General features: G+C 41.1%; 3 protein-coding genes across 6 annotated transcripts in view; 1 reads left to right on the forward strand and 2 right to left on the reverse strand.

Annotated features, from left to right (window-relative positions):
- plpp3 (phospholipid phosphatase 3) overlaps nucleotides 1-814 on the reverse strand; it is a 28,062-nt gene extending 27,248 nt beyond the window's left edge. The window contains exon 1 of one of the 2 annotated variants that reach the window (XM_063891891.1): nucleotides 241-814. In XM_063891891.1, the coding sequence (XP_063747961.1) occupies nucleotides 241-379 (139 nt within the window). In that variant the 5' untranslated portion in view covers nucleotides 380-814. The remainder of the gene's footprint in view (nucleotides 1-240) is intronic. The other variant, XM_063891889.1, reaches the window with a different exon arrangement.
- A 1,480-nt stretch (nucleotides 815-2,294) lies between these two features.
- On the forward strand, nucleotides 2,295-13,537 carry prkaa2 (protein kinase, AMP-activated, alpha 2 catalytic subunit). Its single transcript, XM_063891888.1, has 10 exons — nucleotides 2,295-2,619; nucleotides 3,778-3,919; nucleotides 5,408-5,501; nucleotides 6,489-6,633; nucleotides 7,561-7,648; nucleotides 7,864-8,088; nucleotides 8,437-8,599; nucleotides 8,858-9,196; nucleotides 9,282-9,408; nucleotides 10,097-13,537. Exons 1-10 carry the CDS (start codon nucleotides 2,520-2,522, stop codon nucleotides 10,342-10,344), a joined length of 1,671 nt encoding a protein of 556 aa, XP_063747958.1. The 5' UTR covers nucleotides 2,295-2,519; the 3' UTR covers nucleotides 10,345-13,537.
- LOC134869924 (FYN-binding protein 1) lies at nucleotides 13,482-24,384 on the reverse strand. 3 transcript variants are annotated; one of them, XM_063891887.1, is made up of 20 exons: nucleotides 24,151-24,384; nucleotides 22,449-23,623; nucleotides 22,176-22,306; nucleotides 20,930-21,121; nucleotides 20,556-20,838; nucleotides 20,335-20,462; nucleotides 19,961-19,989; nucleotides 19,784-19,818; nucleotides 19,453-19,621; nucleotides 18,216-18,375; nucleotides 17,641-17,776; nucleotides 17,523-17,557; nucleotides 17,359-17,443; nucleotides 17,159-17,193; nucleotides 16,581-16,650; nucleotides 15,942-16,013; nucleotides 15,671-15,687; nucleotides 15,448-15,481; nucleotides 14,968-15,069; nucleotides 13,482-14,883 (listed from the first exon to the last, which is right to left on the reverse strand). In XM_063891887.1, exons 1-19 carry the CDS (start codon nucleotides 24,157-24,159, stop codon nucleotides 14,982-14,984), a joined length of 2,883 nt encoding a protein of 960 aa, XP_063747957.1. In that variant the 5' UTR covers nucleotides 24,160-24,384; the 3' UTR covers nucleotides 13,482-14,883; nucleotides 14,968-14,981. The 3 variants fall into 3 exon arrangements, with proteins under 3 accessions (XP_063747957.1, XP_063747956.1, XP_063747955.1); XM_063891886.1 differs by having other exon boundaries at nucleotides 13,482-14,880; nucleotides 15,671-15,690; nucleotides 24,151-24,383; XM_063891885.1 differs by having other exon boundaries at nucleotides 15,671-15,690; nucleotides 24,151-24,383.
- Nucleotides 24,385-25,254: the final 870 nt, after the last annotated feature.

The following is a 25,254-nucleotide window of genomic DNA, read 5'->3' on the forward strand; positions in this document are numbered from 1 at the left end:
ATGCTGCAGATAAAGTACTCTTGCTGTGACAGATAACAGGGAATACTTTTAAAACGATAAGGCTTTTACTGCCAACCATTAGAAAGCGCAGTTCGTTTTTAATCTATTTATTTGTTCATGCTTTTTATAAATCCAGAGTTTAAAGCAGCTGACTCAAATCAGCTGATCCGAGCCAAAAAACGTAAACAACTCAAATTATAACAGAGAGACGAATACAGACAACACTTTTCAAACACTTACCAAGTAGAAGACAGAAGACGTCGAGCGCTATTAGCAGCTTCTTCTTGCTGTTGTCAACACCATTGTTGTTATTTAATGTAGAGGTTCCTCCGTTTCTGGTCTCTTGAGCCATTGCTTTCTCATACATATACTTTTGCATTTGAATGTCCCCGTTTCAGCTCAAAATCCCACACCACGCGGTAGGTGAAGAACGTCTGTCAGTGTCTCAAGTCCTTAAAAGAAATGTCATGCACAACTTGGAGGTCTCGTAAAGTTTAAAATCTGCCGCTGACACGTTGTCTCGTGTTTTCAATTGCTCTTTAAAAAGGTTAAAACATATGAGTACTATCTGGTGAACGGACCCGCGCCACGGACTCAAGAAAGAAAAGTTGCCTGCGCTCGCAATGAATGGAAAGCCCGCTCCCCTTTATCTGTCTTGGTTCAAAGACTTGGAGTGAGTGAGAATTGCGCTGCGCATAGACAGCCGCTCTTGTTATATCAATCCTTCTTCTCCTCCTCCTCCCCCTGCTCTCTTCAAGTTCCCCCAGCAGCTTCAAGGCTCAGCCCTCTTCCCTTTGCTAGCGGTGGGTAATCACCTCCATCCCTGCATGGAAAACTTTCTCAGACTGCTGACCGAGGGCGAGAGAGCGGACACACAGCGCCCCCAGCGATATATCCACACATGACAGGCGCACTACAGTGAAGTGGTTACCAGAGTGAGAAATACTAAACTCATCTTCGCAGGAAAATTTGGATTTCGCTAGAATTTATCAATTTTAGAATAAAATAAAACGATTATAACATAGAGAAGTTAAAGTCAAAATGTGCACACTGTACTACCATAAATATGTATTGAAATGTATAGCCTACAGTAGCGTAATAATATTAATAACGATAATAATGCTCAAAAGTTTATTTTATCAAGTCAAAGTCGAAAGGAATTATGCTATTGGAGGTAGCATTATTTCCTTGTTTTATCCTGACAAAAATAAAAGTTATTTTACAATACATATTCTCACAGTTTGTTTCATCAGTTCATGTTGACTGATTTAGGTTGAGTAATGATGGAATAAAGGAAAAAAATTAAACTTTAAAGACCATGTTAGATATGTATTTCATCAATGCATACAAGACGCTGATGTATGGGGAGTTTTCGAAAACAATTAGGAAACTCTAGCTCATATAGATTATGCTAGTGCACATAAAAAGAGAACATATATTTCCTTATTATACAAGCTTTTTCATTATTAACTTTTCTGAGGAAATATGTTACAGGGCTGCTTTGGGCAGTGAAACCAAGCTTATGGTGGACGAGAACATGGGTATTTGAAGGCACACTATTTTATCTTTCTTTTCTACTGATAAGGGAGGGATAATGCTCCAGCTCAACAAATGATCCCTTTCAGAAAGGGCTCAAAAGAGCAGCAGAAGTCACAAGAGTTAGACTCTTTGATTATAATTTAACTAACAATGCCATCTAGTGGTTAAACATGAACATATCTTTTCAATTTTGTATGTAAACCATCTAAAATGTAACTTTTCTTTCCTCGATTTTCTCCAGAAATGTTTAAATCTCAGTTTTTAAACCTTTAAGACTATGTCTTGGGATAGGGCCAACACAAAACTATTTACATGTGTGGAATAATCACATGGAGGACGTTAACTATATCAAATAGTATTTTTTTTTTAAAGAATAACAGTGAAACTATAACTGACCTGACATACCAGCTTGATAAGCCATAGAGATGGAAACTTGACACTGCTCTGGATATGGATATTGGATGAAAAACCAAAACAAACAACAGAATTCCAATCATGCATTGCTCTTCCACAAAAAGCTCATGCCACTGTTTGCAAATGTTGGGATTTAGATATTTTCATGACAGTTTATATAACACATCTTATTATTTACAACTCAAAAACATCAGTAAATGTATTTGATTGTGTATTAAAGAATGATGGCTGACAGTTTGTCAGGTGTGTACTTATCAGGGAAGGAAATTAACCAGGACGCTTAATTCGATACCACAGCGTGGGAAACGCAGACCGAACAGGGGAGGTGTTGGGGAGATTATCATGGTCATGACACACGCTGTGCTTTACAACAGAATAGGGCATCCAGAAAAGCAAATACCTATTTGAACTACAATATTCACCAAAAACCGGACAGTGAGCGTTTAACGGGGCAGTCTCCGGTGCTTCTCCCCTTCCTGAAGTGCCCCGCCCCTCCGTGAGCCCCATAGGCAGACGGGCAGCACACCCTCCGCACCGAACGAGCCCAGCCGTCCGTAACGGAGAAGATGGCAGAGAGGCAACAACAGAAACACGAAGGCAGGGTAAAAATCGGCCATTACATCCTCGGCGACACGCTCGGAGTGGGAACCTTCGGAAAAGTGAAGAGTTAAGTCATGTTATTAATGTGTGCGTATGTGTGTGAAGTAATCATGAAGTAGTCACCTAGCTTTCCCCCTGAACCGACTGTGCTGAACTTGCCGGTCACTGAGCAGCTAGCGTAGCTCGACGGATTACCCGCTGCGACGGAAGGGATGTAAAGAGTAAATGTGCTTCGTGAATCCGCCAGGTTGAAAGTCAAATTCTTTCACGAAGCCCCATCTGTGGCTACTCTTTACAGCTATGGCAGGTGAAATGACATGTAGGACAACAGCTAAAGGAATATGCACAGTCATAACCACTTTAGTCTCTTATATGAACGTAATGAGAAGTGTATGTTGTGGTTTCTGAACGGTGTAGCGGCAAAGGAAAGGAAACCAAGATGTTTATAAGCGTTGTAGGTTGTCCGACATATGATCCCATTGCAAACATGTGTTGGCCTGCCAATGCCCAGTAAATCGAGACAACCTTTTACAGACGCTACGTTATATTATTTCAGTTTTTGCGTGACCTTGTGAGCTTTAACTCACCCAGCATTTTTCTTATGTGCGCAGTTAAAGGGATGTAGTAGTTTAGCTGGGGGAAAACTCCCTTCTTGTCTTGGCTACAAAATAATCCCCTCATTATTATTTTTTTGTATTCTAGCAACAGCAAAACCAATACAGACATCCAATCTAAATTGACATTAGTTTAAAACCTATTTACATCAAATATTACTAATGACATGGTTAAAACACGTTTGTAGTTCAAACCTAATAAAGCATTCAATCCAGATAATGAAAAGAACACACTGTGTTGCAAAAACTACCCCATCAGTACATAGCAATCCCATAAAAACAAACATCATGCATGAAAAAATGCTGAAAAACCAGCTACAATAACAAAGAGACTTCAGACCCTCAGGCAGGCAGATAGCTCCAACACCCTAAACAAGGACTTGACCGGCAGATAAGGGCTTCAGAAAGCAAACAAAAAATGCATAATAATAATATTAATAACAATAGTTATATACTGTTATGTTGAAGCCCACGTGCATCGGAAAATCCAAATCAAATGTGTACCTATTCAGGCACCTATGTATCTTTCCTCTGTCTTGTGTATGAGTCCATATGTGTTTTTTATCTGGGTTTTGGTTTTTGCTTCTTATCTGTATTCTTTTGTTTTCAGTTGGCGAGCACCAGTTGACAGGCCATAAAGTGGCTGTAAAGATCCTAAACAGACAGAAGATCCGCAGCCTCGATGTCGTTGGGAAGATCAAACGAGAGATCCAGAACCTCAAACTGTTCAGACACCCACACATTATCAAGCTGTAAGTGCAGAAAGATGACACATCCTGCTAACAGATTTATAGACTCTCGGTGCTGACAGTGACACAGAGATAACAGATATCTATAAAAATAAGGGGCTTGTGTAATGTGGCCCTGTAGCTATGTTGTGTTCTCTCTGTTGTGGCATGTTTTGCATGTTCCTGTTTGTTTACTACAGCTGCGTGTGTTGTACCGAGCATTCCCACAGGGCTCCCAGGAGGTAGAACACAGAAATGCCAATCAAATGTCAATGCACACACACTTCTGGTTAGTTCAGAAATCCAGAATTTGATATTATCTGTTCATGACTAAATCCTTGTCCTCACCCAGATGGCTTGGCCTTTGTTTTTGTTTCTTTGACTTTGTGTTCCCTGTTTCTTTTTCCTTCGTTCACACTGACCTCTTTCTCCTTGTCAGTCCATGTCTCTCTGTCTCTCTCCCAACAATCTCTGTGTTATTTTTAGGTAAGGGTTATACCACTGACACACTGTAAGCTAGTGCAGATATATGAGCTTGAGTGCTGTGGAACACTCTGTCACAAACATTTACATTCACAAACACTGGCACAAACACACATATATATATATATATATATATTTAGGCTCATATGCAGTATGACACCCAAATTCGTGAAGCGTTCCTTATTTTTGTCCAGCAGTGGCTCAGTCAGTAGGGACTTGGACTGGGAATCGTAGGGTCGCCGGTTCAAGTCCCCGAACAGACTTGAAATATGGAAAGTGGACTGCTACTTGCAGAGATCCCAGTCCCTGCTGGACAAAAATTTCTGCCCTGATGTGGTGCCCTTGAGCAAGGCACCAGACACCTCCAATCCCTCTCCCCATTGCTCCCCAGGGCGCTGCACAATAGCTGCCCACTGCTCCTAGTACTAAAGTGGGTTAAATGCAGAGGACAAATTTCACTGTGTGTGCTCTGCTGTGTGCATGTATGTGACTAATAAAGAGGGTTTCATCCTCCGATTCTACTATCCTTGCATCGGACTCTCTGTGTGCTATATTGCCCCTTTTTGTTGCAAACAGCATGAAATGAAACCAATAAGAATAAATGTCCTAACGTATTATAGACAAAGAAAGAAATTGTGATTTGGTTTGTGAATTTTCGCCTACGGTGCCGGCTGTGTTGTGTTACACCCGTCCAAACAGGAGTAAAGTAGATTGTGATGAAGTACAGAATCTCCTGAGAGCAACCACTCATGAGATTGGGCCTGCATTTTATTAAGCCTGACCTTTTATGAAATAATACCAACCCTCAGCAGACATACATCACAGCGTATCCTCGCCTTTCTGTGCATTTGTTTCTCTATATTTCTTCCTTTATGTTTTGAAGCAAATACATTTTCTCTAGACATGAGATAATAGCCTATTGACATGTTTATAGGTATAATACAATGTAGGGATAGGGTGTTAAAGAGGCTGAAGTGTCAATTAAAATACAGTATATGAGTGTCAATACAATGCATGTTTGTGTTTTAGGTACCAGGTGATCAGTACACCCACAGACTTCTTCATGGTGATGGAGTATGTGTCTGGCGGTGAGCTGTTTGACTACATCTGCAAACATGGACGGGTAAGACATTTCATTTATTAGATGTCGTGCTCAAGCTGTCTGTGTTTGTATTTGCAGTTTAAATTTAGATTTGTAATACTGTTTCTGTCTATATGCATTTTACAATTGTGTAAATGTTTGTATAGGGCCCTCTCAAAATGAGTTGCTACATCTCAAAGTGTTTTCCCTTCGATAAATTAAAGCTATCCTCATTGTCCTCATCCACTAGGTCCAGTGGACCCTGCATTACAGAAACTGTTAGTTCATTATTAACAGCTTATTTGTATACACAGTAATGGCATTGCAAAGCAGTGTCGGAGGTGATGTGTGCATCAACATCTTTTTTTAACAACACTTACGAGATTTGTTTTTTACTTGGCAGGTGTGGTTAGCAAGTCCAAGACTTTGTTGGTATTTCTTTGGCAGTCAGGCGTTTTTACTTCCACGTTACAATCATGAAGGATAAGTTGTATGAGCATTGTTTTGTTTTTTTACTTTATGAATGTATTCCTACTCACAGCAAACTACTGTCTAAACCACAGCTAGCCCCAAAACTCCGATATATTTATTTTGACCCAATGTTTTTACTTTTTACTGCTTTAACTATTCTTGTGACCTTCCAAGTAATATGATCCATAGTTATGAGTCATGAACACTTCTTTGTCAACAGTCTACCCTTTCTGTCAATGCAAATTTGAATGTTTACTTTGCTCACCTTTTAACCTGTATATTATTTTTGTAAAGCATGGTATTCCACAATCACACACACAAACAAACAAGCACATGTCAGACACTACGTAAAGACAATCTCTTCTTGGGACTGTCTGTATTTTTAAAAGAATAATCCTATTTCAACTTGACCTGGATCATCAGCCATACCAACCTCATGACGAGCCCTGAACATGATACAATAGCTGTAAACAAGACTCCTTCTTATCCAACGTTCTTTACACACGTGACAAAAACACTCACTGTTCGATCATGTGGATGTCATATTGTGTCTTTCAGGTGGAGGACACAGAAGCTCGGCGTCTTTTCCAGCAGATTATCTCAGCTGTGGACTACTGCCACAGGCACATGGTGGTCCACAGAGACCTCAAACCTGAGAATGTCCTGCTGGATGCCAGCAAGAACGCCAAGATAGCCGACTTTGGTAGGAACCCTAAAGAAAAGAGTTACCGTACTGCTAAACGGAGAGACAAAAGAATTGTTAGGGAGAAAGCAGAACAGAATATTTTCATTGGGGGGGGGGAAAGAAACACAAAGAGGCAGAGCTGAGTGAAATTACTCTGTAATTGGAAAGTTTGATAAGAGGCAAGTGAACATTGGTTGCAGTTATATAAGTCATACACTTAATTATACTCTCATAGAAAAGTGTGAAATCACCGTCTTGCACCTGTTAACCTCATAATTAAATGAAAATGAATTTCTCACTGAGCACAGTTTCTCATCGGTTATGGCATAATTTTTCTGGCTGATTTGTTAGGGGACTGTGCCTGAGGCAATACAGCCTTGAAAGAGAGAAATATTTTCACCAACACACTAAGGCCCTTGTGCACAGCAGGTTCTGTGGGCTGCAGAGAGGTCCCCTAGCAACGGCCAGGTCTCATATCATGTCTGGCAGGAAGCCTTGAGGCCCAGTGTTATCTGATAGGGAGGGAATCGTGGGGGCTTACAGCAAGGGAAGTGTTTTGGCTGAGGGTAACAGAATCTGGAGAGCAGTGAGAGGGAGTGTTAAAGGAACAGGGCTAAAAGATAAAGAGAAGGTCAGCACTTCACAGAGTGTCTGGTGTTTAGCGTTTGGCAGCAACCCTGGCAGGCAGAGACAGGCTCATCCAATTAGATGAGCTTTGTGTTTAGAGCTTAAGAGTCTTGGCGGGTAAATGAGGATAAAGATATCAGCCGTGCCCACGGTGTATAACTCTGCCCTCCCCGTGCCCGGGCCATGTTCATTTAACCAAAGGATCATAGCAATAATATGATAATACACGATTGTTTCATTAGTCTGTGTTATTGTCAGAGTAAACACTGAAGGGTGTTAATATATATTTGATATATTTATCCCGCGTTTGGCCAACAGGTCTGTCGAACATGATGTCAGATGGGGAGTTCCTACGGACGAGCTGTGGCTCACCAAACTATGCTGCTCCTGAGGTCATCTCAGGAAGGTGTGTGTTATATATATCACATGTTGGACCAAGGATACATCAATTCATTGATTTCTAACTACTATGTCATGCCAAACATTCAGCCTAACCCACATGGGATTGAAAGAGACCATTATTAACACACATCTACTCCAGACTATAAAAAACACATACAAAAAAATGGGGGAAAATTTGAAGAAGCGCAAACAAACAGAATCTTGTCATGGCTCTGACAGGCTCTATGCAGGCCCAGAGGTGGACATCTGGAGCTGTGGAGTGATCCTGTACGCCCTGCTGTGCGGCACTCTGCCCTTTGATGATGACCACGTCCCCACGCTGTTCAAGAAGATCAGAGGAGGCGTTTTCTACATGCCAGAGTACCTGACTCGCCCCGTGGCCTCGCTGCTCATGCTCATGCTGCAGGTGGATCCTCTGAAGAGAGCCACCATCAAAGACATCAGGTGCTAACCTCATTCTGTGTGCTGCCTTTATCTTCTCTTGATCCCTGCCATGGTCACACAGGATAAATCACTATGAAGAGTGGCATTGGCTTCAGATGTTTTTTTAAAGCTCTGGGAGGAAAACTGAAGTTAACATCAAACAGTAGTGTGTGTCCTCTTGTCTTATTGCTGGCCCTGTAATGTTAAAGGTCCCCAATCTGAAGTGTCATTACAAAAACAGCCTGATGTGTTTAACAACAGTTTGACTTCATGAAAGCTTAAATGACATGCTCTGACATTTTGAGATTATTTGCTTTTCCATATCCCCTTTAGGTTGGGTTTTCTGACAGTTATTCTCTCCTCTGTTAGGGAACATGAGTGGTTTAAGCAGGACCTGCCATGCTACCTGTTCCCTGAGGACCCCTCATATGATGCTACAGTGCTGGATGAGGAGGCAGTCAGGGAAGTGTGCGAGAAGTTTGAATGCACCGAGACAGAGTTTGTGTCCAGCCTTTACAGCGGGGATCCACAGGTACTCAAAAACCTTTTTTTAAAGGAATTAACTGGCACTTTTCTCTTTTTACTGAAATGCGACTGTTTTAGTAGTGAAGCCATATCTTTGGTGTCATGATCCTGGCAGTGAAACAATGTGATGATAAAGTTGGGAGTCCTTTACTTGCAGCTACCATGCTTTAATAGCTTCCTTTAGCCAACAGTCAGGTCTGCCCTTGGTTTCGATGAATTATCCCTTCAGTCTTTAATTGACCATGCTTCCTCCCTGTCTATGCAGGATCACCTGGCCGTAGCCTATCACCTGATAATAGACAACCGTCGCATCATGACCCAGGCCAGCGAGTTCTACCTGGCCTCCAGTCCTCCCCAGGGCTCCTTCATAGAAGAGGGCATGCCGCTGCCCCCCGGGGTTAAAGCCCATCCAGAGAGGATGCCCCCCCTCCTGGCTGACAGCCCAAAGTCTCGTTGTCCTCTGGATGCTCTCAACACCACCCGACCCAAACCCCTGGCAGTGAAGAAAGCCAAGTGGCACCTCGGCATCAGGAGTCAGAGCAGACCCTACGACATCATGGCTGAAGTGTACAGGGCTATGAGACAACTCAGCTTTGACTGGAAGGTAAGAGGATCTGTCTTACACATACTGTATACATTATTGACAAAGGCCTGTATGTGAATAACATGGTCTGATATCTGTTCTGAAGGTGGTGAACCCATATCACCTGCGGGTGCGGAGGAAGAATCCAGTGACAGGAAATCTGGTGAAAATGAGCCTGCAGCTATACCAGGTGGACAGCAGATCTTACCTCCTCGACTTCAAAAGCATCGATGGTTAGTGACAGACAAACTGATTTTACCACACCTCTAATCTGGAATAATACCTAAATGAAAAGAACGTTTGCATCATAAAGCATTGTCTTTACTCTAATAGCAAATGCATTTACAGTGTTGCTACTCTACAATTCAATTTGTCTGCCCTAATTTCACGGCTCTAAAATCTGCTTTAGCTGAGTTGGTAGAGGTGGTGGTGTTTATGCAGATTAAGGGACAGGGTGCACTTTTGGTACTTGTTTAAGCATTAAATTGCACTTGCATTGAAGCCTGCGCAGACCACCTCTTTTACAAAGGCAAGCACAAAAAGCATATTTGTATTAGTCACATGTATATCTGACAGGCTTTCCTATATTCAAGGCTATTCTACACACATATACAATAGTACAAATATTCAACACCAATTATCAGGAGTAGAGGTGGCCCCATGACCATCCTCTACCTCTGCTTTATTTTCCTCTTCTCTTTTTAAGATTACAAAAATGTGAATTTCTATTTATTTAGAATTGCAGCCTTTGGAGTACTTGAAGTGAAGTGAACATGAGACTGAGAGCAATTGGTTGTGATTGATAATTTATCCAGTCATTGTATTATTGATGCACATAAAAAAGTCAAATTCAATCAACCCAAAACATTTCAAGATACAAAACACATTGACTCATTACCTCTCTGCTCATATGACCCCCAGATGACATCATCGAAGCGGCTGGTAAATCGGGTTCATCCACTCCCCAGAGGTCGGGCTCCACGGCCGGGCTGTACAGACCCAGACTGAGCATTGACTCGGCAACCCCGGGCATCGATCTGCAGCAGCTCAGCTCCTCCCTGCCAGGGTCCCTGTCCGGCAGCTCCCCTCTGCTCACCTCACGTCAGGGATCACACACCATGGACTTCTTTGAAATGTGTGCCAGTCTGATCACCACGCTCGCACGCTGAGTCCTCCTCCCCTCGCTGTCACCTGGATGTCAGTGGGGATTTTAAGCCAAATGCTGATCTGGGATGTAGGGAGTGTAGATTTTCTGAGTGACTTCCTCTTTCTGTCTCCTCGCCATCTCAGTTCCAGTTGTGCTGGACTGGAAGGGTGAATGCCTGTCACCTTAGGTCAAGGAGACATAGAGAGGAAGCAGAGAGGCAGATAATTAGATTCTTTTTTCTTGTTTTGACACAGTCATGGGGTCAGAGTCTTGGAGTTTAAACATCCAGCCAAAGCTAATGAAAACTGATCCTGGGACTGGAGTCTGTCAACATTTGGAGACCGGCAAAGAGAGAGCTATTAGGTCAAAGCTCAGAGTCGTAGCGGAGTCTGAAAAGGTCAAGTTCAACGTCACTGCTCCCACAAACACCTTCAATCTGTTGTCATCGCCCCAAAATACACTGATCCTGCTGAGTTTGCCGCAGACACTGATGTCAGTTTTAGTTCTTGTCTTATATTTTGATCAAGACACTGGTTGATAAAATTGACAGGAAATCTGTGTTCTGAGGGAAAGTTAAAACATGTAACATTTTATTTCAGATTTTATATTATACCATGGTATTTGTTATCCATGTATAAAATATATTTATATTCCAATCGTAGGTGGAAAGGTAGGCAAAGGTATACCAAATAACAGACTTTACACACCATAAAAAAGACGATTATTACTTAGATATCAGATCCATATTTATTTTTGAAAGATTGTTTTTTAGACACTGTAGTTATATTATTTAAGCCCAGAATCTACGTAGAGTTTTATCCTGATTTTGAATAAATTGTAGAAGATAAAGTAACCTATAGAGGCAGCAGGACAGTTGGGTGAAAATACTCTACATAACACTGATCAGTGTTGAAGCACAGATACACACCATCTCACTTGAACTTTCACAACCACCCAATCATCTGACTATTTTTGTGAAGCAATAGACTGTGCACATGACACATACCTCTGCTATTCCAAAGAAAAAACACACACTCATTTCATTTAAGTCCTTGGTTCATTTTGCTTAGTCTTGCATGTACAGAATACAAGTCAAAAACATGAAAGTAAGCTCCACAAGACGGAAGCCATGTGCATGAGAGTGTAGGATTTGTTAGGGCTACAATTAATAACAATATTAGTATTTTTTTCCTTCAGTATTCCACTTAAGCCTTTTAAATGAGAAGTAATTCCATCCAAAATGAACGCCAAATGTGAAGGTCTATAATAGATTTTCTCTCTGCACGTTAATATTTACTTCATAAATGACTACAATAGTCAATCAATTTTCAAAATTGCTACTAATCATTTTAGAAGTAATAAAGTTAATTAGTCCTGTGTACGAACAGATAATGAGGTGATGATGACAATCGATGAGAGGAAGGTGATAAATCCATGTGAGCCGGTGTGTATCTGTTGCAGGACAGTACAAGCCACAGAAAACCTTTTTCCAGCTGCCTTAAAGAATGCAACATAGTCATTCTGTGCATGTGTTTATGGAGAGTGTGTGCATGAGCCAGTGTGTGTAGAGGAGATCAGTGTGTGTCACATGACTTTCATCTTCTTTGTCTGGAGGATCATTGCAGTGACTTTAAAGTCGTGTCAAAATGTTATGTTTCTGTGAGTGGAAACTGTGTTTCTGCTGTTCAGCTGTCTGTTTGGTCTGCACTTTAAAACTCATTTGCAGATTTAGTGTTTTATTGCATCACACCTTTGCTGTGGATACACAAGCTTTACTGTACATGTGGTTTCTTACGGTGCCATTATTCTTTAAGTGTTCCGCATTGTCTTTTATAGGGTCATACCATAGCGGGGTTGGGTCTCACTGTTGTCACAATATTTTATCATAATCTTTTCAGAGTGAATGTTCAGTGAAAACTGGTGCTGCTCAGATAAATCCTCCTGTCAGTCTTGGTTTCTTTCCTTGGTTTTAAAGAAGCGTATTTGTTTTCATAGAGAGGTGTTGCCTTTCGACTGTTCTCAGTAAAATATGTTGGGGGTTAGTAAGCACTCTACTTAAGACAGGTGTAACAAAACCCCAAAATAGCCAATATATAATATTTTACATACTATCGTAACGTGTTATTTATCTATCATTATTTTCACAGGCTTTGGGGTAGCAGCCGGGGGTTTATGATGAAACTGTCATGAGAAATGTTATATTTTTAATAGTTAAAAATGAGTTTAACAGGAAAACATTTCAGAAAGTTTGGTCACGTTGATGGTTTACACACACCGGGGTAGACTTCTACTTGAAGTAATTTTTGTCTGTATAAATTGCCTTATGAGAGCATTGTGAAGGCAGTTGGTTGAAACAGTGAAAGCCACATCGTTGTTCCTCTGCTAAATCCCTTTATTACATGTATTCTGTTTGTATGTCCTGTACAGGGTTGCCTTTCCTGTCTGTGGTGTCACATACACTGAATATACTCTGATGTGCTCCCTGCTGCCAGAGACATGCCACTGCTCACAGCTTTTTAAACACCAATCAATGTGAAACCTCTATATTACACTCCAGTGCTGTGTCTTTAATGACTTCTGTTTAGTGAGCGGCTTGGCCCACATCAGGATCACATCTGGCCTGTAATGCATCTGATTCTGCTGCTCGGGACAACAATAGGAAATATTGATAAATGAAAAACACATATCGGAGAGGTCATGGGTCATTTTTCCTCATATAACCAGTATTTACTGTCAGATGTAGGACTGTACCACTACAACTGTATGCAACTACCAGTGGCATGTTAGTCATTAGTCTCTCATCTGCGTTAAAGGTGGTAAACACAGGGGCCGAATCAAATACGGACGGTCAACTTCAACAGCAAGGCAGTGCTCTCTGTTAATCTGTGGTGGGTTTCTATGATAAGTGTTACCTTAAATACACGTGTGTGTGTGTGTGTGTGTGTGTGTGTGTGTGTGTGTGTGTGTGTGTGTGTGTGTGTGTGTGTGTGTGTGTGTGTGTGTGTGTGTGTGTGTGTGTGTGTGTGTGTGTGTGTGTGTGTGTACACTGCTTATTGTGAATGAGTGTGTGTAAGGCTGTGTGTGAGTGTCACAGCTTCTCTTCCTGTCTCTGGGGTTTGGATTTCTCTTGTTATGCAATGCATGAAATTGCTGTTATAATTTGCACTTTAATGAGTATTTATTGAAAAACAATAAACCAACATATAAAAAGAAAATGTGTTTGTCCTTAGTGCTTTGTCAATTACACACCCATCACAGAGGATTAGTTATGTGTTTTTTCCAGACAAAAATGCACGCTTAGATGTCGACAACAACATTATACTTTATAAAAATGACCTCAGGTGATCATCACACCACTTTGTCTTTCTATAACACTTGCTATTCATCAGCTTCAGGGGAAGTCGTAAAGACAGGCAGTATGATAAAAGTGACACCTGCCAGACATCCGCTCCATAAAAATTAAAGGAAGAAAATAAAGTTTACAGATTGTGCTTCCCTCCAGAAGTTGCAACTGTGACCAAGATAGCAACTGGTTCTAGCAGACCCTTAAACGGTATGTTTCAGATTTCCCTCCATGGTTTTTGATGAAAGCTCAGCATTTAAATACTATGACGTGCGTTACATATGCACTTCTATAATCCATAATGATATTTAACACTAATAACGGGGGTAAATAGAAGTAAAAAAGACACTTGTGTAGAAAAGAACAATACAAATACAAAAACACATGGAAGAACTGACTGAATGCTGCAGGTGGTCTTGAACCAGCGCCCTATGTGCATACAGTATTAAGTAAACAAATCCCACCAGTTGTGCGGAAGAACTGACCACAACAGAGTGGTATTAATTATTGCTGATGAGCAAAACTAAAATGTTATTTTCTCATTTGTATGTTCACCAGCTATACTTCGATTTAGTCTTTTGCTACCAACACTGTCAACTGGTAACAAGTACTGTATATTGAACACTCACTAACTGGATTATCCTGTGGAATAACCAGAGTGAAAAAAGAGTAGTGATTTCTGGGAATGTGAATAAAATGATACACTAACATCCCTGTTTCCACTGCCTGTGTCTGATGTGTATTTACTTAAAGTGGTGTCTCAAACCTCTGATCTGGTCTGAGAATAATTACATAACTACATTTTCCATTGTCTTCCCCTTATTTTCACCACTTAATTATTTGTTTGGTATTTGCACATGACGTGGGATCTTTTTTAAATGCAGGAGGTGGGTTTGCAAAAGTATTTTCCTGGGATCAGCAGCTCGTCTTGGTCCAATTTTTCCAAGTCATACAGAGCCACCAGGTCCCTCTTTGGTTTCAGACAGAGTTTGAGGAGTCAAGACGGTGTATCGCCTGTCGAGAAATCTCCTTATCTTGATCCTCTTCATCCTCGCACTGATCCATAAATGCCGTCACCAGGTAAACAAGGTCATAGTCAGGAAGATGAATATACTGTCACAGTATTGGGTGACTGAAATGGGTCACATTGTGCAGAATAACAGTATGGACAAATCTTTTTGGTTTTGTTTTTCCTCTGCCTGGCTGATCTTTGACCTGCTGTTACAAACAGAAAAACATTGTGTCAGCAAGTGAAGTGCATAGTGATGTAATGACAAGAGAGTCCAGGTTATTTATTTTCACCTTGCTTATGAGAATTACTCCACGGTCAGGTCAGCATACATGTCAGGAGGAGGTAAAATGATCCAGTCAGGATGATCAAAATCTAATGAAGTAATTTCAGGCCTGAAGGAAAACACATTTAAAATTATTCAAACACAACACAGAAAAAAGGAGGGTAACATCATTTTGAATGTGAATATGACCCCCTCCCCCCACCCAGTACATGGAATCAACTCATTATCCTACAAGACACGAGACAACTAACGTCAACAAGACAACAAACAAAGGATTTCATGCTCAGCAGAATAATACAAAGGGAAAAAGGAAGGAATAGTTTCTGTCTACAGGTTGCACCTTGTCCTTTGTGTGTGTGTGTGTGTGTGTGTGTGTGTGTGTGTGTGTGTGTGTGTGTGTGTGTGTGTGTGTGTGTGTGTGTGTGTGTGTGTGTGTGTGTGTGTGTGTGTGTGTGTGTGTGTGTGTGTGTTTTATAAGTCTACTTACAAGGGCTCTTCTTCCTCCTCCACAATCACAGGACCTGTGATGGAAACACATTCATTTTAAAAAATGTAGTCATCAAACACATCAAATGTTTTTAAAATGGTATATAGATGGATAAACTTTTAATAAACTATTAAGTATTAACAAGAAACTTTATAAAATGAAATGGTCACGCAATTTAACTTTACAGTTTTGGTATATTTAAGGATTAGGGATATTCACTTACTTGTCACTGATTCAATGCTGCTGTAAAAAACAAGGAAAAGCAACAATTAAAACAGTTTGTGTGTGTGTGTGTGTGTGTGTGTGTGTGTGTGTGTGTGTGTGTGTGTGTGTGTGTGTGTGTGTGTGTGTATGTGTGTGTGTGTGTGTGTGTGTGTGTGTGTGTGTGTGTGTGTGTGTGTGTGTGTGTGTGTGTGTGTGTGTGTGTGTGTGTGTGTGTGTGTGTGTGTGTGTGTACGTGAACAGCGGGTGTGCAGTTTGTGCATCATGCCTACCTGGGGACAGGCTCTGCAGGTTTTGGTGAATGGAAAAATGTGGCCAATTTCTGAAGTGCTTCATGTCTTGCTCTGAAAAAAACAAACAATATAAAAATAATTAATAAAAAAGTTCAAGGTTTCAAGGTTTTATTGGTCATATGCACAGCATATACAGCGTATATGTTGGCAATGAAAATCTTATGTCCCAGGCTCCTCCAACAACTCAACATACATGGTGCAAATAAGATAAATAAAATAGTGCAAAAAGAGAGAAGAATATTTACAATAACAACAATAAAGATTTGAGGATGTGAAATATATACATATGTGGAATACATTGAGAGTATTTGAACACTTTACACTGTTGAATGAGGAGGTATGGACAGATGCATATATTACATATAACAGATGTATATGGCAGATATGTATAATGTATAGATATATAAAGTCAAATACTATTCAATATACAATGTACTGTATATCCACTACATGGATACATTGTTAGCATAAACGTGTGTGTATGTGTGTGTGTGTGTGTTTGTGTGTGTGTGTGTGTGTGTGTGTGTGTGTGTGTGTGTGTGTGTGTGTGTGTGTGTGTGTGTGTGTGTGTGTGTGTGTGTGTGTGTGTGTGTGTGTGTGTGAATCAGGTAAACTCACTTGTCATGTGTGCCCTCTGCACTGATGTCACTTTGACTGTGTTGGTGGTTTACGCTCAGGTCTCTGTTTCCTGATAGAAAAAAAAAGGACAAATACAGGTGAGACATTTTCACATCACATACCTACTGCATTAATTATCGTATAATCGCACAGGTACTGTTACTGAAGACACAAAACCTTTGTGTCATTGTAACACACCTTCATTACTAACATCTTCCCGTTAACTCAAACAACCTGCTGGACAATCCTTGTGATTCAGCTTTTAAAATATGCTAACAAATGAGACTTCTGTTAGATTAAATGATGATTAGTAGAGATGGGATTGGGATTCCAGTAGCTTGATGAGTCATGATGAGACGACATGATAAAGAATCAACATGTTTGTCGTATCGCTTCTCTGTTGTATATGCACACTTCTATCAAGATAACACACGGAGATACAACAAGCATCGATACCACACTGTATGGTATATCACACAATCAGTCACACTTGCTTCACATCAGTGTTTTTGTCCCCTAGTTGTTATCAACAGTAAGCTATGAACCCAATTTGTTGGAGGAAGTTTTAAATGTCTTACCCATGTCTGGCATTGAGAGTGTCCTGTTGTGGCCCCTGCAGAGGAAACAGATTGACAAGACAAGGCATTGATAATAAGAAAAAATACAAGGCTTTTGCCAGCAATGACTTATCAGAGATCAGAGTCAATGGTGCTGATAGGTGTCTATCTCAAGAAGTAATATCAATCAAAAGCATATTGTAGATCCAGCCTGGACTTACATTGGAGTGAGTGGATCTGCGGTTTCAGGAGCAGGAGAGATGGGTTCTTCTTCGTCACCGGTCCACTCCTCACTGTCATCTTCGACTGCACACAACATAAACATCAGACTCATACTGAACATACAGTACACAGTTTTCATGTGTAAGAACAGCAAGATACTTACAGCTTTCTGCTGACAATGGATAATGGTTCGTAGCCCTGAGAAAAACAGAGAAAAACAGCTATAAATAAAATCATCCAACAGAGTGAGGAATAATGAGTGAGGAAGTGTGCACACCTACCTGCTCCCCGTGCCTGTAAGCTCCTCCTCAACGACATTATTGTTGTTATTGCTCCTGCGCGAGATGGCAGCCTTCTTTCCGAGCTCCAACATCTCCTTGATGTCCAGCTCCACATGATCCACGGCAACATATCCGTCTGTAACCCCACAGAATCCGTGGTGCAGTACACAATCAAGAAATGTGATTGTTTGTTTGTATTTGTGCATTTGCATTTGATACATTTAGATGAATAGAATAAGCTGTCCTTGGTTTGTTTAAAATTCATTACATGGATTTCAGTTATGTAGCATATCGCCCTGGAGCATTGAATCTAATTTTTTCTCAGTTTTATTTGCTGTTAATGTCGGTCGTGTCAAGATACGAGATCGATTCCCAATATCAAAATTTGTAAGTAGGGGCCAGCCTGCCTAGTGTAACGCAGTGATTTATTCCAACTCTCATTACAGCATTTCAAGTTTTCTGTGCGAACACTTCTGTAAAGTTATGAAGATATTCTCTGACTCTCTTTGTGCCTCCTGTTACCCTTTAAGTGAACACAATGCTGATGATAACACATGCTTGTTTTTTAAACTCACAGTTGTTGCTGCTGTCCCTGGCCAGCCATTTCCCTTTGGGACAGTTGGTTGTCCGGATGATGCTGATGATGTCCCCGCTGTTGGCGGTCAGATAATTTTTACGTCCCTTGGTCGCCACGGTTACTTTTGCCTCGTACATGGCCTCCTCCTGTCCTGTGATCTAACAAATACAGCAGCAGTTTAACCCAACATCTCACATACGTACACACTGTAGGCAAACAAACACAATTTCACAGAGAATGTAACAAAATTTAATTCTTCAGTTGATCTTTTTCAAAGCAGATATATTGACATGATCCAGAAGGAAAAGGTCAGGTGTAATTATTTGTATTTCCACTTAGTGGGGACGTGCTGTCTCAATACAAAAGCTGACTGGAACACTTAGTGGATCACTGGGCCACAGTTAATGTTACAAATTCCAACTCTGCATTTACTGTCATGTTATTAAGTCCTAAACTCTCCTCTAAACAGGAAAGGGCTTTAACATACTTCATACTTAATGACCTTTACTCCTTACCACAATGTGGAAAAATAGTTTGCATTAAAGAGACGGCAGAGTTATTATTTATACCTGAAATAACTGCTTTTTTGTTCAATATTTGCACTCATTTGAACTCTGTTAACTCTGTTTTCCAAGATATCTGGTTCATTAGCTGCTCAATGCTCCACTTTGTTCACCACATACTTGCTAACTATGGCTGCAGTTTGGAGCAGAGCAGCTGGTGTATAGGGGCTTGTTTTCGTTGTTTTATTTTGGTCGACACAGATGTCAGTTGGAGCCCAAAATAACTTGTTTAAAGCATTAAGAGTGGAGCAGAACAGTGACGTTGCAGGCTGGACAGATGGGTCGAAAGATTAAAGAATGAGTTAGATAGTTTCTCTCTGTACTGCTAGTTCTAACTAACATGCATCCATTTTATTTTGCCTGGTCAGAACTATTTGATTTAAAGCTTTTTGAACTTATGCAGAACCCACTGGATTCTGGAGAAAATCATGTTGTGATAATATGATAACAGTTCATTGCTTAATAAATAACAGACTATAAATTGCCGGTCATAAAAAACAATGAAACAATGTTTAGACATTCCATTTGAGCGTGGTCGTGTTGCTCGGCTCAGCTCTTCCACCAGGAGGAATGAATCCAGACAGGTTTGTATGCCAAAACACATACCCCACCCTCCCCCGCTGCTCGTACACCTGCCATACCTCCCCGGTCCGTTAAAACAACAGCACTCACTTTGAATTTCTTCTTCATCTCATTCTCCTTCTTTTCCCTTTCTTTCTGCTCTTTCTTTTCCCTTTCTTGTTTCTCCTTCAGCTCCTTCTTCTCCTTTTCCAGGCGCTGCTTCTCTTTCTTTTTCAGCTCTTTCTCATCCGGCCCTTCTGCGGCGGCTTTCTTTTCGCTCCTGCAGAGGAGAGATGAGTTACATTGTTGTGTTTGAAAGGGACTCGTTGCAGGATATTTAAATAGCAGAGGGGATTATGAGGGAAACAAAGACAGATCTTATTTCTAACAGTGTCTGAAAATCATGATGGAAAATGAAGGGGTACAAAAAAAAGTGCCTTACTTTCCGAACCTGCCCGTTTTGCTTTTCTCTACAATCTGTAAACAACAACAAAGAGATAAGGCTTTATTTATCTTGCATTGAATCTCCAACAGATAAGCAACACTTAATCTCACATATTTTTTCATTTCAAAAGTGACTTCAGACGGTAGCAAGTAAATTCTCATAAAAGCTACTTACTGTTTCCTGTTGAGCCTCAGCATATGGATCTGTGATAAACAAAGAGGTTCAACACTGTTTAAATCAACCCTGATTACAGGCAATGTTCTGGACAATTTTTTAACAACATCACAACATTTTTATTTAGACATTTAGGAAATGTTGGTAGTGTGTTGGTATTTGTCATTTAAATGATTGGATGAATGCAAAACTCTGTCTTTAGAATTGGAGGATTTAGTTTAATGTCACACTTCATGCATGCAGGCATCATAGAGCAAAATAGACATGTGTTTATTTGATAAGGGATGTATATGTCTGATCAAAGTTAAATGACTGATGCAATCTGGTTATCAGAATATCTTATTGCTGATATGATAACTGAAAGGACTGCTCACTCTTTGGGGGTCCTTTGCGCTTCTTGCCACTTTCACTCTTTGATTTCTTTTTGCTTGAAGACGTGGTGATGTCCTCGTAGACATTTTCTGTATTCTCATGCACATCGTTGCCAGTTTCAGCGGAAATCCTGTGAGGGTTACAGAGAAGGGATGAAATCCAAGTTCTCAGGGATTAACACGTATTTTGAAGCAGAGAGCGCAGGGTCCCTCATGTGTCTTACCCTGGAGATTCCTGAAGGACTGGGAAGGAAATTCCTGATAGTCGATTATCTGGATAATCCTCTCCAGGTGTTGGAGATGCTTGGACCTCAGCTTCAGGTGGAGTCGTCCCGTTACTGTAAAACTCTGGCAGGTTCTGTTGCTCTGGAGTTTCTTGACCTGAGAATTCCCCATTCCCCCACTCTGACACCTGCAGCTCTGTAGAATAAGCATCTGAGGTCACATCATCAAACTCTGGGATGTCTGTGGGGTCAGCCTCGGAGAAATCAGCAGGAGCCGGGATCTCTGTAGATGAGATAATACAAAACTCTTGTTAGGGGTGGTGTGTGAGTTTGGTTTCACAATGTAAGTGTAACAATTGTGACCATACCATTACCTTCCAGAGGAGGAGGAGGGATAGATTGAATCAGGTTGACAGAGGGAGGTCTGTGGGGTTTCTCTGGAGATACACCTAGAGACTCTACGTCTGGGAGGGGCCTTTTGGGGGGAGGAGGTGGAACCACCAACAGCTCTGGGATAGGGTCTGACCCCTCCTCAGTGATACCTTCCAATACTGGAGAGGCTTGCCCTGCAAAGAATGATCCCATGTTAATACATGATCATGATCACCATGTAAGAGTCATTTGTCAGAGATTTTTGGGTTTCCCAAAGTTTTGTTTTAAAATTGTATCTGCATTTCAGGATTTGAACACAATGAATTGAAACTGTGTAATATTTCATCTGAAACACCTGAAGGCAAGAGAAGGTGGAGGTGAGGAAACAAACCAGTTAAACGCTTGACAGAAGTCGTTGTGATATAACTCAGACCAGAGATAATGAAAAAACCTAAACAGCTAGATGAAAAAACACATAGCAGACCTTACTTTAAAAAATGCTATGGAGTTTAGCCTTTTAAGAAACATAATTTATTTTATATATAATTCTTTAAATCCAAAGAACTTGCACTAGTCATAAGAAGGTGAAATTTTAATTAATTACACCATTTCTTTTTATAATGATGAAAAACCTGTCACAGACAGACCTAGGGAAATAGTTAACAGCATGAGGGTGTTTAAAATTGATATATGCCGCAACATGCACAATTAATAAGCTCTGTGTTAATGAAGCCACTGTCAACACAGCAGCAGACTCACTCCTCATTTGTCAGTTCAACAGACAGAGCAGGTCTGTCACAATGATGACAGAGAGCTGACATCGCTCCTCCTCTCCTTCATTTCTGACATACCTGCGTAGCTCTGCCCTGCCTGCTGCTCAGTGGTATTTGGCACAATGGAGGAAGGTTCTGTTCCTGTGTGAGTGTGAGTGTGTGTGTGTGTGTGTGTGTGTGTGTGTGTGTGTGTGTGTGTGTGTGTGTGTGTGTGTGTGTGTGTGTGTGTGTGTGTGTGTGTGTGTGTGTGTGTGTGTGTGTGTGTGTGTGTGTGTTTTCATCTTGAAAGTTACATCTCCAAAGTTATCCTACGGCATAAATTATACTAAACATACCAGATTTTCTGTATATCTCAAACAGTACACTAAGTAATGATGTTGTGTAGTTGACAGTACGCCCTGATGATTTAATGTGCTCCATAAGAACTTAATAAACAGAGAGGAAAACAACTCTACAGTACATTTTCCAGACTTACTGTGGTCCAAGCTGTTGGCCTTTCCCTCATAATCAATGGGTGGTAGATCTGGGAGAGAAATGGTGGGACTTGGGGGAAGCTCTTCAGAAGGTGGGGGGGTCGAGTAGGATGTGGTGGGGTTTGTCGGTTGGCTAAAATCGGATATACACATTAGAAAACCATTAAATAGCATGAATGAGCTGAATGAGCTGAACGTTTGGTCATCACTTGAACAATGTTGACAGCTTTTGCTAAATAATTGTGTTTCGGCACAGAGGCAGTTGTGTTGTTTACCTGATCTTCTTGCGTGCCTTCTCCAGAGCATTGAAGATCCTCTGGTCAACCGGAGACATCTTTCTAGCTGGGACCATGTCCTCCGCCCTGGAGAGGGCAGAGAGGGCCGAGATGGGTCGCTCAGATTTAGGAGATGACGGAATGGATGGAGGATCTGTTGCAGGAGGAGGAGGAGGCGTCTCCACTGCAGCTATATTTACAGCCTCTACACAAGCCTCAGCTACAATCTCAGGCTCAGGGGGTGATGGAGGAGGAGTGGAGGTCACTGGAGAAGGACTAGAGATGACAAGACTGGGTGGGGGGGTTGGGGAATCACTGGATGGATTGGGAATGATTCCATTCTGACTAGCAGGCCTGGAAATGTGCACTGCAGGAGTTTCCATCTCAAGTGGAGTTTCAATCTCTAAGGAGGGCACTTGGAGAGCTTGGATATCAGGAACAAAGGTAGGAGGGGGGGTCAATTCGGGAGAGGCAGGGATAGTGGAGGGCGGGGTTATTTCCATCACAGCAGTTGAGTCAGGTAAGCTAGGGATGTTTGGTAGAAGGGCCCTTTGGGCAGAAATTTCAGGTGGTACCACACCATAGTCAGAATTTAATGGGATAAGTGGCGCTTGTCCAGTGATGTCTAAGCTGGGAGAGTCTAAGATCAGATCTGCAGGGACCTCTGCTGAATTTCTTTGAATGGACTTCTTGAAACCCAGGATGCCCTTATTCTTTGACAGTGTGGATTTAGGTGGGGGTGTGGCTGGCACCAGCTCAGCAGTTTTCCCCCTAGATGCTCCAGGGAACAGCGGGAACTTCTTCTCTTTCTTCTGTTTCTGATCATCTGAAATTTCTTCAAGCTTCTCTTTGCTTCCTTTCAGTGTCTTGTCTTTACCTTTTTTCAGCTTCTCTTCACTCTTGTCTTTTACCTTAGAGATAAGAGGCTTTTTGCTCTGCTTCTTATCCTCCTTGAAGATGACGTTGGGGGCATTTACTGTTTTCCCATCTAGGGTGTGGTTGATGGAGGTGAGAAGGGAGGGGCGTGCTCCTGCAGGGAGGAAGTAAGAGGGACTCGTGGGAGGAGGGACACTTTTAGGTTTCTCTGGGAGAGCAGGTTTGCTCTTGGGTTGCTTCAGAAGAAGTTGTTCCTCCTGAAACTTGGCCATCAGGGCCTTAAAGTCCAGTGTGTCCTCCTGGTGAAAGGATCAAACAATGCAAAACTGATGTACAATACTACGCTCAGGCAAACACAGAAAGTATAGGTTCATTTGTTATCACAAAAAACATGTCACTTGTTATGAAAGATAGTGTAGTGCTTAGCTGAGATGAAGATTGAAATCATGGCAATGTTTTACACTTCACATAACAATGATTGCTTTGTTTTGACCTGTTAGCATATCTACAAGTATTTCTGTATAGAGAGAATGGGCACACCTGCTTTGTAGTGATTGGCCTGTATGGGGGTTTCAACATATACACAAGACATATAGGAGGCCCATATTTATATAATAAATAGCTGCTGGGCAATAAGTCTATATGCTATATTGACACTAACTCAGTCACAGCTTACTATGATGTCATTATGACAGGAAGAATAATTACACCTTTTAACACCGTATAAAATATAAACATTGTATTGCAAACAGTGCCATTATGATATAATAAAGCAAAGTTTAAAAAAAAAACTTTGCGTAAGGTTTTATATTAAAAGACCACATACCTGATCCATTGTGTTTAAATTTCCACCAAAATAACTCTTTCTTAGTTGAGTAAGTAAACTCCAGCGAGTTCCTTCACCAGCTTCTCATGATGTGTCCGATGAAATCACACCGTTAACAGTTTAAACGCTTTTAAAATCCTGTCCCAACTCGGTGCGTCTGTCCTCGGTGCTGATCGAGACTAGTGTGCGTACCATGCACACAGGAGATGGTTTCGGTGCAGGAATGAGGTTGAGTAGGAATACTGACACTCATCTTCACAAAACAGTCCGTCTCGTCAAACGGGTATTGGCCCGGGTTGAGCATATGGAGCAGCGCAATGACTCTCAACAGCTCGGATTGTTTTTTATCCTTCAGGAATGTCGCCTGGCTGGCACGGTGTTACGCGCAAATGTGAGTCACTGTCATGAAGCCTCGCACCTGGAGTTGTTTTCTGAAAACTATTAAATATCCACTGTGATTTTGTCCAAACAGTAAATCCTGAATCCTAGCAAAAGGCAATGTGCGTTTGTTCTGTAGACAAGATGTTGTCCCTCAGTGATCTATAGATGCATGTTGCCTGCAGCTGACAAATAAAAAGGAACCAAAAAAGGCCTGTCAACATTCCAGGTTTATTACATAGAATACAAAGAATTTAGAAAGGCATTTGTAATACGTCATAAAATCTGCCTCAAAGAGCCTTCATAACACAGTTTAAAGCATATTACTGCCAACCTGAGCTTTCACTGACATTTGTGACAGGGACTCAAGAGTTTAGACCTCATGTACAAGAAACATGATTGTAAATGTATCGCTGTCTGTGTAGCAAACATGTTAAAAACTATACAAACTGCAGATTAGAGGAATCTTAAAAGGGGCAGATAGCCCAATATAAATGTACACTTGGTTGTATCCCGTCATGCAGATTTTTCCAATCTGCTAATGTTTTAATCCAATAAAAAAATGGCAACACAATAAGACAATGGAGTAAACTGAATTTCACATATTGAAAAAAGAATAATAGAGTAAAAATAAAAAATAAATGCGACCTGTATTTTAAAAATAATCTGAAGACAATTCAGACGTCACTGTTCACAGCTTTCATAGAAGAAATGTTTACAAAGAAA

This window comes from Eleginops maclovinus, chromosome 9 (genome assembly GCF_036324505.1).
Source record: "Eleginops maclovinus isolate JMC-PN-2008 ecotype Puerto Natales chromosome 9, JC_Emac_rtc_rv5, whole genome shotgun sequence".
In the NCBI taxonomy this organism is placed as follows: domain Eukaryota; kingdom Metazoa; phylum Chordata; class Actinopteri; order Perciformes; family Eleginopidae; genus Eleginops; species Eleginops maclovinus.

What these genes read in the sequence shown, in the direction of transcription:
- prkaa2 (XM_063891888.1), top strand. Translation starts at nt 2,520, where the DNA reads ATGGCAGAGAGGCAACAACAGAAACACGAAGGCAGGGTAAAAATCGGC. An exon ending in CCTGAGGTCATCTCAGGAAG is followed by an intron (nt 7,649 to 7,863) that starts GTGTGTGTTATA and finishes TGGCTCTGACAG; the next exon opens with GCTCTATGCAGGCCCAGAGG. An exon ending in GCCACCATCAAAGACATCAG is followed by an intron (nt 8,089 to 8,436) that starts GTGCTAACCTCA and finishes CTCCTCTGTTAG; the next exon opens with GGAACATGAGTGGTTTAAGC.
- LOC134869924 (XM_063891886.1), bottom strand. An exon ending in CTGAGGCTCAACAGGAAACA is followed by an intron (nt 19,819 to 19,960) that starts GTAAGTAGCTTT and finishes TGTTGTTTACAG; the next exon opens with ATTGTAGAGAAAAGCAAAAC. An exon ending in ACTCTCAATGCCAGACATGG is followed by an intron (nt 16,651 to 17,158) that starts GTAAGACATTTA and finishes TTTTTCTATCAG; the next exon opens with GAAACAGAGACCTGAGCGTA.